Source organism: Pelodiscus sinensis, chromosome 22 (assembly GCF_049634645.1).
Source record: "Pelodiscus sinensis isolate JC-2024 chromosome 22, ASM4963464v1, whole genome shotgun sequence".
Lineage (NCBI taxonomy): Eukaryota > Metazoa > Chordata > Testudines > Trionychidae > Pelodiscus > Pelodiscus sinensis.
Window position 1 is genome coordinate 14,190,867 of NC_134732.1, and position 15,786 is coordinate 14,206,652.

The 15,786-nt window shown below is 42.8% G+C and overlaps 1 protein-coding gene across 2 annotated transcripts in view; it reads left to right on the forward strand.

Annotated features, from left to right (window-relative positions):
• The first annotated feature begins 2,209 nt into the window (after nucleotides 1-2,209).
• NUP214 (nucleoporin 214) overlaps nucleotides 2,210-15,786 on the forward strand; it is an 86,688-nt gene continuing 73,111 nt past the window's right edge. For both annotated transcript variants that reach the window (XM_075905426.1, XM_075905427.1), the window contains exons 1-9: nucleotides 2,210-2,365; nucleotides 5,524-5,719; nucleotides 7,147-7,298; nucleotides 9,135-9,339; nucleotides 10,139-10,209; nucleotides 10,548-10,611; nucleotides 13,470-13,573; nucleotides 14,746-14,852; nucleotides 15,371-15,437. In XM_075905426.1, the coding sequence (XP_075761541.1) occupies nucleotides 2,324-2,365; nucleotides 5,524-5,719; nucleotides 7,147-7,298; nucleotides 9,135-9,339; nucleotides 10,139-10,209; nucleotides 10,548-10,611; nucleotides 13,470-13,573; nucleotides 14,746-14,852; nucleotides 15,371-15,437 (1,008 nt within the window). In that variant the 5' untranslated portion in view covers nucleotides 2,210-2,323. The remainder of the gene's footprint in view (nucleotides 2,366-5,523; nucleotides 5,720-7,146; nucleotides 7,299-9,134; nucleotides 9,340-10,138; nucleotides 10,210-10,547; nucleotides 10,612-13,469; nucleotides 13,574-14,745; nucleotides 14,853-15,370; nucleotides 15,438-15,786) is intronic.

Below are 15,786 nucleotides of genomic sequence, written 5' to 3' on the forward strand. Positions count from 1 at the left end.
ATCTAGGTTGGATATTAGGAAAAACTATTTCACTAGGAGAGTGGTGAAGCACTGGAATGGGTTACCTAGGGAAGTAGTGGAGTCTCCATCCCTAGAGGTGTTTAAGTCTCGGCTTGACAAAGCCCTGGCTCAGTTGATCTAGTTGGGATTGGTCCTGCCTAGAGCAGGGGGCTGGACTTGATGACCTCCTGAGGTCTCTTTCAGCTCTATGGTTCTATGATTCTATGACCCTCTTCTGTACCCCAGTCTCTTACACTGAGTTCCCTTCTGCACCCAACCTCTGTCCAAGACCCCACATCTCCACAGAAAAATGAAGCACTTGACCACTTACCAATATCTTGGATTGCGCCCCCCCCCCGCATAAAAAATAATTGCCTACTCGTGCTCTAGAATATCCATTTGAGTGATATTACAAATACAAGTATTTTTATCTTTTCCAGGGATCTAATGGCAGGTGCTCTCTCTGGGTATGTCTACACTACCCTGCTAGTTCGAATTAGCGGGGTAATGTAGGCATACCGCAATTGCAAATGAAGCCCGGGATTTGAATTTCCTGGGCTTCATTTGCATAAGCGGGGCGCCGCCATTTTTAAATCCCCGCTCATTCGAACCCCGTGCCGCGCGGCTACACGCGGCACGAACTAGGTAGTTCGAACTAGGCTTCCTAGTTTGAACTACCGTTACTCCTCGTGGCACGGGGTTCGAACGAGCGGGCATTTAAAAATGGCAGCGCCCCGCTTATGCAAATGAAGCCCGGGAAATTCAAATCCCGGGCTTCATTTGCAATTGCGGTATGCCTACATTACCCTGCTAGTTCGAACTAGCGGGGTAGTGTAGACATACCCTCATAGACTAGCTGTCTCATGGGATTGCTTGAGTAATGCTGCTGTTTGCCCTTCATTTGTTGGTGTGTGCATGCCTGTCCAGTCTGACATACACAATGGCAGTGGCTATTTAGCTTTGTTTAAAGGGTCTAATAATCCCACTATAGAGTAATAGTAATTGCTAATGCCATCAAAGGGTATTAGTTACATGCTGCAGTGGAGGAAATGAAATTAAGCAGTTCAATTGTAAACATGAAGCCACATTAACTGGCTTCTCTATAACCAGAAACTGATATTTTAAAATGAGATTTATAGTACTTTCATGTTTCACTTGGAGACCATTCATACAAGGAATGTGGAATTCCTTTCTTTGAAATGCAGAAAGTGGATCTAGCCCCACAATGCAGAGCCCTACACTGTCATGGTAATTATGTTAGGATAGACTACTCTGGCAGCAGCATTGACTGCTGTTTATGTATGCTGTGTGCATACTGATCATTGCATATGGTAAACCAAGACTTCAAACTCATGAGTGTCTTAAAAATCATGAAATTCTTAAAACATAAATCTGTGGGGTTTCTGCCCTTCCAATTTCTGAGCCTTTAGGCTACACTTAGGTCAGATACACCTCACTTCCATCCCCAAAACGAGGAGGGTTGGACATTTGCTTGTTATTCTTTAAAAGAACCTGAAAGTCTCATGTAATAATGACTCCAGGAGCTGGGGCTTTAACTGAAACACCAAGTAATGTGAGAGTTGGCAGCACTGGAATAACTAGCTTGCCCCAAGGTTGATGTTGGTGATTTACTGCCGTGTAGCAAATATAACACGACCAATTGGGTAACAGGAACAGTAGCCTTCCAGACTGGCTGGATCCCTGGTAGGATGACTAGAGGGGACTCCTGCTATTAGGAGCATTGTCATCTATAGGCAACTGTATCCTGCCTCTGAAAATACATGGTAAAACAAAACAAAAAAAGTCATGTAGCACTTTAAAGACTAACAAAATAGTTTATTAGGTGATGAGCTTTCGTGGGGTGGACCCACTTCAGATCCTATTCTGAAAGTGAACAGGCATGACCATTTTATAACAGAGGGAAAGAAGGTAAAAAAAAATTACAAACTGACAATTCAGCTACATCCATGTCCTAGTGCTGACTGTGATCCAAGTTTGAATTGCTTATTGATGTTGCTCCTAGAAGCCCCAATGATGGGGCAGCCCCCCCCCCCCCCCCGTCTATTAGGTGCTATACAAACTAGTCACTGCCCTGAAGAGCTACCACGCCCCATCCTCCTTTGGCCACGCCCCCTCGTCAAAGCTCCCGCCCCCTGGCATTAGGCCCCGCCCTACAGTCTTACCGTAGTGTCTTCCTCGGTCCTCCACGAGCCAGCGGCGCTGCCATAGAGCGCTGCGGCTAGAGTAGACTTGATGGCCGCCGGAAGCGGAAACGCTCCTCAGAGCCCTGCGCAGGCGGTTGGCGACGGGCTGAGCCGGAGCTATGGGGGACGATATGGATGTGGTCCCCGAGCGGGAGATGAAGGTATGGGCGGGGGGGTTGAGGGGACACGGGGGGAGTACCCTGCCTTGGGGGCACTAGGCGTTGTATGAGGGAGTTTCGGGGGTCAGCGAGCTGGGTGGGGGGGGCGGTGTCCCGGGGGACGGGGCTGTGGGCCGGGAGCTGGGATAGCGGGATTGAGGGGGGAGGGGCTGTGGGCCGGGGGGGCGGGGCTGGGATAGCGGGATTGAGGGGGAGGGGGCTGTGGGCCGGGAGCTGGGATAGCGGGATTGAGGGGGAAGGGGCCGGGGGGATGGAGCTGGGATAGCGGGATTGGGGGGGAAGGGGCTGTGGGCCGGGGGTCGGGGGAACTGAGCTGGGATAACGGGATTGGGGGGGAAGGGGCTGTGGGCCGGGAGCTGGGATAGCGGGATTGGGGGGGAAGGGGCTGTGGGCCGGGGGGACAGAGCTGGGATAGAAGGTCTGGTCATCCTAGTGAGTGCTCATATCACTACAAAAAATCAGGCTGTTAGGTGTGGAATGTTAGGTGCCACAGTTACTGGGGCCCTACCAAATTCATGGCCATGAAAAACATGTCAGACCTTGAAATCTGGTGTGTTGTGTGTTTTTAGAATGTACTACACAGATTTCACAGGGGAGACCAGCATTTTTCAAAAGGGGGTCTCGACACAAAAGGGAGTCTGAATTGGGGAGTGAGACTGTAATCACAAAAGGAATTTTAAGTTTTCTGCATAGTAAAGATGTTACCATTAAATTCTTATTGCAAGCAGTCAGCGTTTATATGTAACTTAAAGCTTTTGTGATTTATAATCACACTTTTTTTCCCTTATGTTTCTGGTGATGCAAAACTCTATGCAAACAACAAGGGGGTGTGATCACATGCAAACTATTGTCAAATACACAAAGTAAACGTTCGAGAAGGGGGAAGAAGGAGGGGAATCTTTTTGTACTGCAGTGGTCACCAAACAAGTAGATCTTGGAGCCTTTGACAGGTGATCCTGACTGGTTTGGCCAGGAAGCTATCACGCTCTGGCACTTCAATTGCCCCTCCACCCACTATCATGCTGCTCATGCCCTCTGCCTTGTAGCTGCCCCCTGGGAGTCGCCTGCTTGCTGTGCAGGATGTGGGAGGGAGGGGGGGGGGATGCTGATGTCAGGGTGTTCCTTCTCCCACCCACTTCTGTATCCTATCTCTACACAGAGAAGAGATGGAGTGAGCTTGTCAATGCAAATCTCTCACTCTCTCACACTGGTAGAAATGTAGCCGTGTTAGTCTGGTGTAGCTGAAACAAAATACAGGTCTATGTAGCACTTTAAAGACTAACAAGATGGTTTATTAGATGATGAGCTTTCATGGGCCAGACCCACTTCCTCAGATCAAATAATGGAAGAAAATAGTCACAACCATATATACCAAAGGATACAATTTAAAAAAAAAGGATACAATTTAAAAAAAACACTGTGTGTGTCTGTCACTCACAAACACAAACTGTCCTTCACTCTCTCCCCACTCAACACATATGTGGGTTGTTTTTACTTCTTTTACTGCATGCAAAGTATGTTGTTTTTGGTTTTTGACAGGTTTGTGTATTTCATACTTTTCATTTCTTTCTTATGCTTAAATTTAATTATTTGAGTAGTGAGTTCTAAAATGCCTAACCTGTCATGGCTGGAGTAATTATCCCTATGGTAACTGCTGCTCCTGGGAGTGACTGGCATGTCCCTGCAGTGCATGAGAAAGGTAGAGCAGGGGATCTTCACGTTCTGTCCTTGCCTGCAGACACCAATCCTGCAGCTCCCATTGATCAGTACAGACAGTCCCTGGGTTACGTACAAGATAGGGACTGTAGGTTTGTTCTTAAGTTGAATTTGTATGTAAGTCGGAACTGGTACATATCGTAGGGGAAACTCTAGCCAAACATTTCTCCAGAACTCAGTTTTATTCTCCCACACCTCACTTCCCTCAGTCCTTTATTCTCAAGCTGAGGTGTCTGCTGAGAAAAGCCGCTCCGCGTCTCCATGGTCTGCTGGGGGGGCGCTAGCTTCGCGTCTCCCTGGTCTGCTGGGGGGAAGCAGCTAGGGCGGGGTTGCCTCACCCCGTTTGTAAGTAGGGATCCGATGTAAGTCAGATCCATGTAACCCGGGGACTGCCTGTAATGGGGAACTGGGGCCAGTAGAAGCTATGGGCTCAGTGCCTATAGATGAAGGACAGCACATGGAGCCATTGCTGTACATGCCAGCTGCTTTCAGGAGCGGTGTAGGTCCAGGACAGGAGCAGGTAGGAAGTTTTAAGTATATTACTGTAATAGCAGGTAAAATATATTCAGATACATATACCACTTTTAAGTTAACATTGTCCCTTATGCGATCACTGTAATGACTGTACTAGTCATTATGCACAGTCTTTTTTTCTTTTTTTTTTAAGTGGAAAATGTTTTGCTACTTTCTAGGGAAGTCTACATGTTCTCCAAATGCTGTCTATTAATGATAAGTATATTATGGATTATCAGACTTTTGAAAAAAAAATACCTGTCAGGAATTAAAACGGTGACTTCCTAGTTTATTTTTGGAAACAGTGAAAAGAACAGTGTCCATTTTAGGCCACCTGATAGAGAAATACTTTTAAAAAGATGCTTGAAAATAACTTGGTGCTCTGGCTATAAAGTAGATAAAGAAGAAATAAATGTCTTAGTCTTTCTTCAGTTAGACGTCCCAGAGAGAGATTTCAAAAAGCACCTGTTTCAGATTGTGGTGATAGTGTTTCATGAGATTAATAACAGTCTTTCCTATTCTTCATTATTTACTTCACCAATATTAAAGTGCTAAGTGAGGTCCATGGCCCACCTATTAATAGATAATTTATGAAAATATCCTTATCTCTCTCCTACATATTTAAAAAATCTGGAACTGATTATAACAAATTATTTTTCGTTGAGGCAATTTTAAAGTAATTATTTTTGTTGATGTGGTCTGCAAACTCTTCAAAATCATTTTCAGGAGCTTGTGGTTTGTCAGCCACTTGGGAAGTAACAATTGAGAGATTGTGTGTATGTGGTAGTGGGCAAGTGCTTTTTAATGAATTCAGTTTCTCTGGGATGTAAGCGAAAATCAGTTTTAACTCCCTTCGCCACTCCACATATAGACACCTACAATTGCTTTTTAACTCTGTTGTTTTATGACAGGATTTTCAATTCAGAGCGTTGAAGAAGATCCGAATATTTGATGCTCCTGAAGAACTCCCTAAAGAGCGTTCCAGTCTACTTGCCATCTCAAACAAATATGGGCTAGTCTTTGCTGGTGGAGCAACTGGCCTGCAGATCTTTCACACTAAAAATCTTCTCATGCAGAATCAAGCAGGAGACGATCGCAATAAAATTGGTATGCTAATATTTTGTATTACTCTACAAAGGAGGGAGCTGCATTTGGAATGTCTGTGACATAGCTGATTAGTCTACTCATGCCACATTCCATTTGGTTCAGGCCTGGCTGTGACAATCCATGCATTTGTGACTACCAGGCTTCAGAATTTGAATTTGTTATATCTAGGAATGAGGTAACATGTGCTGATCCAATTCCAACTGATACACGATGCTGCAGTTGTCTGCTTTCCAATATAAATTGCTGTGAATGGAAGGATACTTCATCCTTCTCCAGGGTACTTTACTCTCTGCATTGGTTCCCCATTGAATACATTTCAATTCAGTTTTTCCTTCCTGATATCGAAGGCCTCCATGGGATTGGCTTTAGCTACTGGAGAGAGTGCTGCTTTTTCACAACCATAGTCTTCTGACACACCTGGAGCCTATTGGACAACAGTGGGCCTATGAACTCATTGTGAGAGAAGAAGATGAGTTGAACTCCTGTGAAAATTCTAAATTGTGGAACTTTCCCTTGTAAAAGAGATGAGTAATCATAAAACTACCATTTTGAGGGCTCAGTGCAAAAGTACTTTCTTGACTTTAACGTTCCCTCTGTGAATTCATAAATTATCCAACACACCCTCTTGCTCATTTAAACAAATCTATAAATTCATCAGGCATTTTTGCTAAGAGGCTGGGAAGAAAGATGGATGGTTGATAGAATCTGAATATCTCCCAAGCATTAAAATTATAATCGTAATGTGCGCCATACAAGTACTTTTTTTCACATGAGAAGTGTTACCAGACTAATAACTCTAACAGTTGATATTCATAGAAATTCAGAAATTGCTTGGCAATAGCAAATCAAATCATCCATCTAATCCGGTATCCTGTGTCTGATAAAGGTCAGGACCGGATGCTGTAGGGAAAATTGTCTTCATCTCTTTTCTTTGATTCTGATGCTGATCTTAGTCTCAAAAGTAATGAGAGCTGCTGGGATATTATCCACCAAGTTTAAAAAAAAAAAGTCATGATTTCTATTTGATCTGTGCTACATGACCCTTCAGATATTTTGTGTGTTAAAATTCACTGCCAAGCAGGTATAAGTCTCAGTCTCTTTACTTTTAGAGCAATTCATATGCTAAGATCCAGAACAAGGAAATTCCTCAAAAACCCATAATTAGAACTGTCAATTTTTCAAATAATTAAAACATTAAAAAGATTATTCAGACTGGACTCATGGCAAGTGGGGTGCATGTTTCTACTCATCCTTTAGAATTAAGCTGCTGTATTTAACTTTACATGAATACGTATTAAGTCACCAGGTAGTATCTGTATTTGATTTTTTTTTTAAATAATTCTGCTTAAAGTCACCACTTACTTTTCACTCTTTTCTAAGAGTGACCACTCCATACAGTCTTGTTCCTGTTTCTTTTTGTTTTTAAGTTGAAAATGTTCAAAGCATATTGGTTCCTATGAAGTTTCCTGTGCATCACCTGGCTTTGAGCTGTGATAACCTCACACTGTCTGTCTGCATGACATCCAGTGAGTTTGGTTCCTTCATTGGCTTTTTTGATGTCCGCACGTTTTCAAATCAGGTAAGGTGATATGCAAAGAAATGCTTAAACTTGACCTTGAAAGGAAGCATATGATGATAGAAAGGGCATGTCTCAAAACATTTTCTTGGGTGACTCATGTTTTATGTGGCCACAGTAAATAATGCTTTGTAGGTAAAGAACTGTGAGCTTTATTCAATAACTTTTCATTTAAAATCTGCTTTAGTTTCCTCATCTATAGCATGAGGTTATTAACCTTCTTGACAGGACTATTGTGAGGATCTCACAACTGATATTTAAACAGCCCTGTGAAGGGAAAAAATATTAATACTGCCACCTCTACCTTGGAATGTGGTAATTCAAGCACCTGTCTGCTATGCTAAGCAATATTTATGGTTGCCTCTTTTTGTTTGCTGTCGCACTGTCTGGTATGCACTCATCTGTTGAAAGAAAAGATGAATACATTACCCAGAAAAAATTCCACTGCTGTGGTGGTAGAAAATGACCTATTTTGGCCTTCTTCAGTTGTTCCATGTGATATTTTGTATATATTACTTGTTTTACATCAAGTATCATGGGCTCACAGGTTAAGAATGTTGAAAACTGAACTTTAGTATTGACTGTGAACCCTCAATACAGGAAGCAGTATTTCCATAGCTGCTGTACTGGCTTTTAAAAAGGCATTATAAAGTATATTAATAATATATTCTAGAAACAGTGACAGTATTTATTCTTGTGCAGCATTGGACACACAAACAAATATCCTTTGCAGTGATACTTTTTAATATTGTGGCATAAATAATGTACTCCTACCTTTACACATTCCCCTCAGTGTTTACAACCCAGCCACTTCAGCAATATAGAATAAGAAAGGGAAACCAACAAGAAACCAACAATGAAATTAATTCTCCCTTACTCCCCCCATTAACCTAACTGGTAGAAAAAATAAACTAGATTTTAAAAAGTTGTAGTCATCTGGAGAAATTAACATGACATTAGGAAAGAATTTTTGAGTAAGTACATAATGAGAGCCTTGTGTGGATATAAAATTTTGTAGCGTATCTGAATCTGCAAAAAAAGCCATGGATATCCACAAGTACAGCCTCTCTCCGACTTACGAACCAGTTATGGACCAAGCAATTGGTCATAACTCGGTTTGTTCGTAAGTCGGACCCCATAGAGTTACATGTGACTGCACTGTTTGTAAGCGCGGATTGTGTTCGTAACTCGGGGTCCGCCATTTACGACAGTTTTGGTCGTAACTACAAACAGTCGTAAGTCGACCGTTTGCAACTCGGGGACCAGCTGTATCTGCGTCCATGGATTAACTTGTATTTGGTCTTGGGTTATCCACTATAGCCGTCGGTGTTTTTTCCTGTAGCAAGCATTACAGTACAGCATGCCAAATGGTTATGGAATGTGAGTTTGGAAGAACTTGTTTGTACACTGAGGCTACGTCTACATTGCAGGCTTCTTGCGCAAGAGAAACCGTTCTTGCGCAAAAACTTGCAGAGTGTATACACTGCACGTGCATTCTTGCACAAGTAAGTTTACAGTAAAGCATTGGAACAGCGGGCTTCTTACGCAAGAGTTATTCCTCTCTCCATGAGGAATAAGCCCTCTTGCGCAAGAAGGCAGTATGCCGGGCAACAGGGGTTTCTTGCGCAAGAAACCCCTATGGCTAAAATGACCATCAGAGCTTTCTTGTGCAAGAGAGTGTCCACACGGCCATGGATGCTCTTGCACAAAAGCACATTGCGGTGTGGATGCGCTCTTGCGCAAGAACTCTTGCACAAAACAGTTCTTGCGCAAGAAGCCGGCAGTGTAGACATAGCCCCCGTGTATGAGCTAAGGCATTCATTTATTTTTTCTTAAAAGGCTAAACAGCAGAAACGTCCATTTGCTTATCATAAACTTGCCAAAGACTCAGGCGGTATGGCAATGGTCTGCGATCTGAAGTGGAACCCTGCTAACCCTTCCATGGTCGCTGTCTGTCTATCCGATGGTAGTATTTCTGTCCTGCAGATCACAGAGACTGTGAAAGTTTATGCTACTCTTCCCTCCTCAGTGGCTGTTACATCAGGTGGGTGACAACTGTAGCTTAGTGGTAATACGTAAAGATGGAAGATGCCATAAAGTTTGTGGAACTGTGACTGGCTTATTTGTCTTGACATCAATTTAAAAATATTTTCCCAGGCAGTGAATGGAGTTACACTTAATGGAATTTAATTATATTCCAGTAGAGGTTTTCTAATTTTTCTTTCATGGTCTTCTTGAATTAAAGTTAAATGTTTCTGACAAAAGGTTACATTAGCATCAGGCCTTTATCACGTAAAGAGAAGGTGCCTTAGTATTGCAGATAAAATAGAATTGTTTCTCTGCATTTTTCAATTACATCAGTGCATGAGGAACTTTGCCTTCTGTGATTTGGAGCGTGAGTGAGCAGAATTGGTGTTTCAGAAGCATTCTCCAGACTTCTAATCCAGATAGGGCCTGGTTCAAACACACTTTACACTGGCTTTACAGTAAGTGTGATTTTAAAACTGATTTAGTTAAACCAGTGCAACATTGTGGCTACTATTGAATCGCGCCATTTGAACCATTTTAAGCTGGTGCAAATTTGTGTGTTGCTAGACTCCAAGACAGATGTGCAGAAAGTTAAATGTTTCTGGAATTTTAATTAATCTGAGCCATGAAGCCTCTTTGGACTCATCTTTCTTGCATTGCCATATGGTAATAAAAATCCATGGAATCCCCAACAGAGGACAATTTCAGCATGATTAGCTGTTTGGCTCAGGATTGAGTGGTATTTGGTTTACTGATGCTGTCACTGGAAATTGCTGTGTTTAACTTTTCCACTGACATTTATCTTGTTTACTCAGTGTGCTGGAGTCCCAAGGGAAAACAATTGGCTGTAGGGAAACAAAATGGCACTGTGGTCCAGTATCTGCCGGTAAGTTATTGTTTGCAATAATTAATTTTCTTTTTATTGACTTCTATTTAGCTTTAATTATCACTTTCATCAGCATGTGTCTATGTTGAAGTTGTGAGCATATTGTAGGTAACATAGTGGCTTTCACATGAGTCTTCCCAAGCATGTCATAAATATTAAGCATCTCAACCTGCATTGGAGAGGTATTGGGACATCTGTTACTGCTGAAATGCAAGGATCTGTGGGAAGGAATGTGGCAAAAAAGGACATGCAACACCCTAAAATCAACTTTTGGGGATATGCGGAACTCCTGGTTAGGGTTTTTCTTTTTTCTGAAAGAGGAATTATTTTTCTTTCAGAATCTGCAGGAGAAAAAAGTAATTCCCTGTCCTCCATTTTATGACTCTGATAATCCTGTAAAGGGTAAGGATGTGCCTGTGTTTCTATTATACAAACCTCTTTTTTGGCCGGGGGGGCGGGGGGGAGCGTGTTAATTTGGCTTCCAGACCAAAATTTCCTCTACAAGGCTTTGTTCCTGTTGGACATTTATATGTAGAAATGAGGCATGAACTCACCAAAGGTTGTGGTGGATTCTTAATCACTGAAAAACTTTGTCAAGATTGGCTGGGTTTTTTTGTTTTGTTTTTTTTAAGAGAAACTCTAGCTCAGGGATCTCAAACTCCTACCCTGCTGAGCAATTGCACAATCTGTCCTGGGACTCCCAATGGGCAGAGGTGTTGTCTATTACCAGCCCCCAAGTCCCATCCCTTCCCACCATTGCCCTGCTCCCTCCTCCCCATAGCACCCCACTTTCCAGGACGTGGCTTTGGGGATCATTTGGGGGGGGGGGGGCAGAAGGAGAATGGCATCATGCTGCACCATCTGTAGTGACCTTCCAGGCTCCCCAGGGCTCCTGCTGCTGTGGGGAAGCAGAGAGGAGCAAGCATGCCCACTGAGTGTGCTCCACTTCCCCTGCAGCTCCTGCTTCTATCCAGGCCACCCTGGTGATCCCCGAAGCCACATCCTGTGCAGTCGGTGCCATGGCCATGGGGATAGGTGAGGCGATGGCAGGAAGGGGTGGGGCTTAGAGGCCAGTAACAGATGGCACCCTTCTGCCCCTTTCCTATAGAAAGGATGTGGATGCATTGGCGAGGATCCAGCGGAAGGCAACCAAAATGATTAGGGGGCTGGAGCACATGACCTATGAAGAGCGGCTGAGGGATTTGGGTTTTAGTCTGCAGAAGAGAAGAGTGGGGGGAGGTGAGGAAGAGGGGGAATTTGATAGCAGCCTTCAACTTCCTGAAGGGAGGTTCCAAAGAGGATGTAGAGGGGCTGTTCTCAGTACTGACAGATGCGGAACAAGGAGCAATGGTCTCAAGTTAGTGGGGGAGGTCTAGGTTGGATATTAGGAAAAACTGTTTCACTAGGAGGGTGGTGAAGCAATGGAATGGGTTCCCTAGGGAAGGTGGTAGAATCTCCGTCCCTAGAGGTTTTTAAGTCTTGGATTGACAAAGCCCTGGCTGGGTTGATTTAATTGGGATTGGCCCTGCTTTGGGCAGGGGGCTGGACTTGATCTCCTGAGGTCTCTTCTAGCCCTAGGATTCTATGACAGCTGGGAGTCCCAGGTCAGATTGCACCATCACTTTGGCCGGGGCTGGCCAGCAACCTAGAAGTTTGAGGCCCCTGCACTAGGTCAAACAGGAATTAATTCTGGGAAGTCCCATGATCTGTGTTCGACAAGAAGTCAGACTAGATGACAATGGTACCTTCGAGTATCATGCTCTGTGGATATGCAAGCATTTAAAAAACGGTTACATGTTTTTCTAAAAGAATGCAAGCTGCTTTTTAAGCACATGCAAAAAAATTAAAGCAATATTATGATAAATTCTAGTGATACACCTTAGTGGTGGGAAGATAAAATAGCTTCTGTGCATATCTAGGGTTTCTAAGATGTGCATTATGTCAGTGTGAAGCGGGGACTTTTACGATGAACTGTGCTCTCTAAAGGCTGCAATTACCTTTAGCTATGGAGCTTTCCAGACATTTCACAAAAGAATAGACCTCTTTTTCCATGCATAATTTTCATTATTTTATAATAAAATTCAAACTACCGCTACAAAATTGCATTCAAAACTTTCTTATAAATACGCAAATGCAGTGAATTTAGAAGAAGGGTCTCAACTCCATCATTAGATTTGTTTAGGTGTGTGATTACTGTGGTGTGTTTTTGCCCACAGTATACCAAGCCACAGTAAACTGGCTCAGGTCTGTGCTTCAGCTTTATTTCTAAATTTCCTCCTATCAAGCTGGTCCTCTAAAGTCACTCTTTTTTGTATGTTGTCTGCTGATTGACATGTGTTAGATGGGCAGCGCATTAGAAGGTCGTCTTCTTGCTACTGCAGATGTAAACTCTCTCTCTGAGGGTATGTCTGTGCTACAGAGGTTTTTTTGGGAAAACGGCCGTTTTTTCTGAAAAACTTCAATTATGTCCACACTGTAGTTGCGTTCTTCCAAAAGAAAATCAAAAGAGGAGTTTTTCTGATGTTGGTAGTTCTCATTCTACCAGGAAGAAGCCTTTTTCCGAAAGAGCTCTTTTGGAACAAGGCATGCATGGATGGAGAAGACGGAGTTCTTTCGAAAGAAGAAGAAAGAGGAAAAAGCACAGATGCCTTGGTGCAGTGTTTCTCAACCAGTGGTATCCTCAAGGGTACTCAGGAGAAGTCTGGGGGGTATGCCAACACAACTGAAATTTGGAGAAAACTGAATTTTTGTTTTAAGATTTACAGCACTTTATTATTTTTGTATTTTTTTACACCCAAAAATTTCATCACCTGCCTGGCTACAATTAAGTTTAAACAAACGTGTGGCATTGGTAGAAATAAATGTTGTGTGGCTGAAAACTGTAGGTACTTACAATTTTTTTTTAAAGGGGTGGGGTAATTTATAAAAAAAAAAATTGAGAAACACTGCCCTGGTGGCCACTCCATCCATAGTAATCACAGCTAAAATGCTAGAGAGCATCCAAACTGAATGGATGCTATCTTTTGAAAAAGCAGATAGCTTTTTTGATGTGCTTTTGCAGTGTGGACTCTCTCTTCCGGAAGAAGTTTTTCCAGAAGATCTCTTCTGGAAAAGCTTCCTCCAAAAGAAATCTGCAGTTTAGACATAGCCTGAGAGTTACAATGTCATAGTACATAGTTTGGTTTTAATTGCACATAGTACACAATATCCAAATGCTCCCTTAAGATGTATCTTGATGATGATATTTATTTTTCTTCCAGTCCTGGATGTGCTTTGGGTTGGCACTTATGTCTTCACTATAGTATATGCAGCTGCTGATGGGACCTTGGAAACAGCCCCAGAGGTGGTGATGGCCATATTGCCTGTAAGTGCTAAGAAGTCTCAACTTTATTTTTCGCATTTTAAAGATTTTATGCTGATTGTTCTTTTGGCCTGTTTGTTAGTATAGCAAGTTCTTTTTATTCTTGTTAGCGTCGACTAACAGTTATAGTATCAAACTCCATTCTGAATCTCAGTCATTTAATGCCAAAAATAGGGTCCAATTAGGAATAAATCTGTAGCTCGTCTTCTATTGAGATTTGACTGAGACAGACTTTTTGAGGTCTCCATGTAAACAGAACTTAAGTAGCAGGTACTCTGGAAGGCAACCTTAATGGTTTATCACAGATATGTGGGCTACCCAAAGACTACTTTTTGGTATTGTAACCTGCTGCTGGGTTACTATGCTGCATGCACGCTCCCAGGGCTGTTTGTGTATAGTGATGGGCACATTCACTCTTTATTATTCCTGTGCACTTAACTCAGTTGGACCAGATTAACTTTGTACTGCTCTGAGCTAGGGTTGTAATAAATAGTATAGTTGATTTAACCGATAAGGAAAAGCTTATTGGTTAATGCTATTGACCACGCATTTCCTCATTCCCCTTTTTGGCAGTAAACATTTTAGCAGGCTGGCCAGCAGCCTGGCTCAGTCCCAACTTGTGCCGGGTCCAGGACCTCCCCCAGCTTCTGCTCTGTATTAAAATGTATTAGGAGCCAGGCGACCGGGCAGCCCGTCTCCGTTCTGGCTCATGCTGGGTCCGGGATCTCAGAACCCAAGAGACAGGGGCCATTGCCGCCCTGGGCTGCTGCCTCTGTATCAGAGGCAGCAGCACAGGGTGACAGGCAGCCAGACCATGATGGGAACTGGTTTTTAAACTGGCTCCCCTTGCAGACCTGCTCCTGCCTGGCACCCCGCACTGCTGCCTCTGATACAAGGACAGCAGTGCAGGGTGGCAAAAGGTTCCTTGGGAGTGGGACTGGAGCCATTGGCTGTCAGCCCCATCCCCAGGGACTAAAAAATTAATGAGGTTCTCGACTATTCTAATAAGTTGATTATTCAATTAACTGATATTTAACATCTTTAATCTGAGTGTATTTCTAAGAAGTATAATGCGATTATATTGCTAGGTTTGCCCATTTGTATGAGGAGCTGAATTAACTTGCTTTAATGGAAGTTAAATTGAATGCCAATTTCTGTTCCTCTGGTCTCTGCAGAAAAAGGAAGAGAAACGACCAGAGAAATTTGTGAATTTCATGGAGCCTTGCTATGGAAGCTGCACTGAGAGACAGCATCATTACTTCCTCAACTATGTGGAGGACTGGTGAGTGTAGAAACCTATGACCAGATCTACAGCTCTTCATATATGGGTCAAAACAAGCTATTCGTTTCTCTGGTTTTTAGGTGGTAAGAATGTATTATATGCCATAAATACACAAAGGTTTTTTTAAGTCATGTGCTTAGAATGAAACTTATGTTTTAAGTGGTCCATGGCTTTTAGATTTTTCTGTTCATGTGTCCGTGGGAAGATGTTATGCCCTGTTTAAGCTACTTGTTTCTGTTCCATCACTAATAGCTTAAAACAGTGATGGTTCTCGAGAATGTTGTATCATCAACTCAGTTCCTTTGGTAGAACCTCAGGACTAATAACGACACCTGGTGAAGAGTTTGCTGTTACTTCCCGTCTTTTACCATTTAAGCATGATGAATCAGTTTTGTTCTTGATTCATAAAGCATGCCATAAGTATTTGGGATGCCCATTGCAATAATATGGGTTGAGGAACTCTATATAGGGTTACCACCATATTTGAATTTAATGCTGTTTTGGTTCTGTACTTGAAGGGATCTAGTCCTGGCAGCTTCAGCAGCTTCCACAGAAGTCAGTATCCTCGCCAGACAATCGGACCAGGTAACCATCCATTCTGCTGCACTTGAGCAAATGCATCTTCTCCAGGAAAGTTCTCTGGATATCAAGATCTAAGGGCTAGGAAATGCTTTATCTCAGAGTCTACCCATTTGATATACATAGAATCTTAAAATGAAAGCAAATCATTGCCTTGCTTATGAGGAGTTATGAGTGTCTTTAGTGACCATAAAGTAGATGTCTGAAGTGAAGCATGGCAGGTAATGAGTAAAGTCCCAAAGGGATATGTTGCATTGGGCCAGTTTAACATCCTGAATCACCGTCCTCCCTGGTAACCTTAACAATTGTGAAGTTTTATGATATTTATAGGATTTTTTTTAACTTTGCAAAGTTT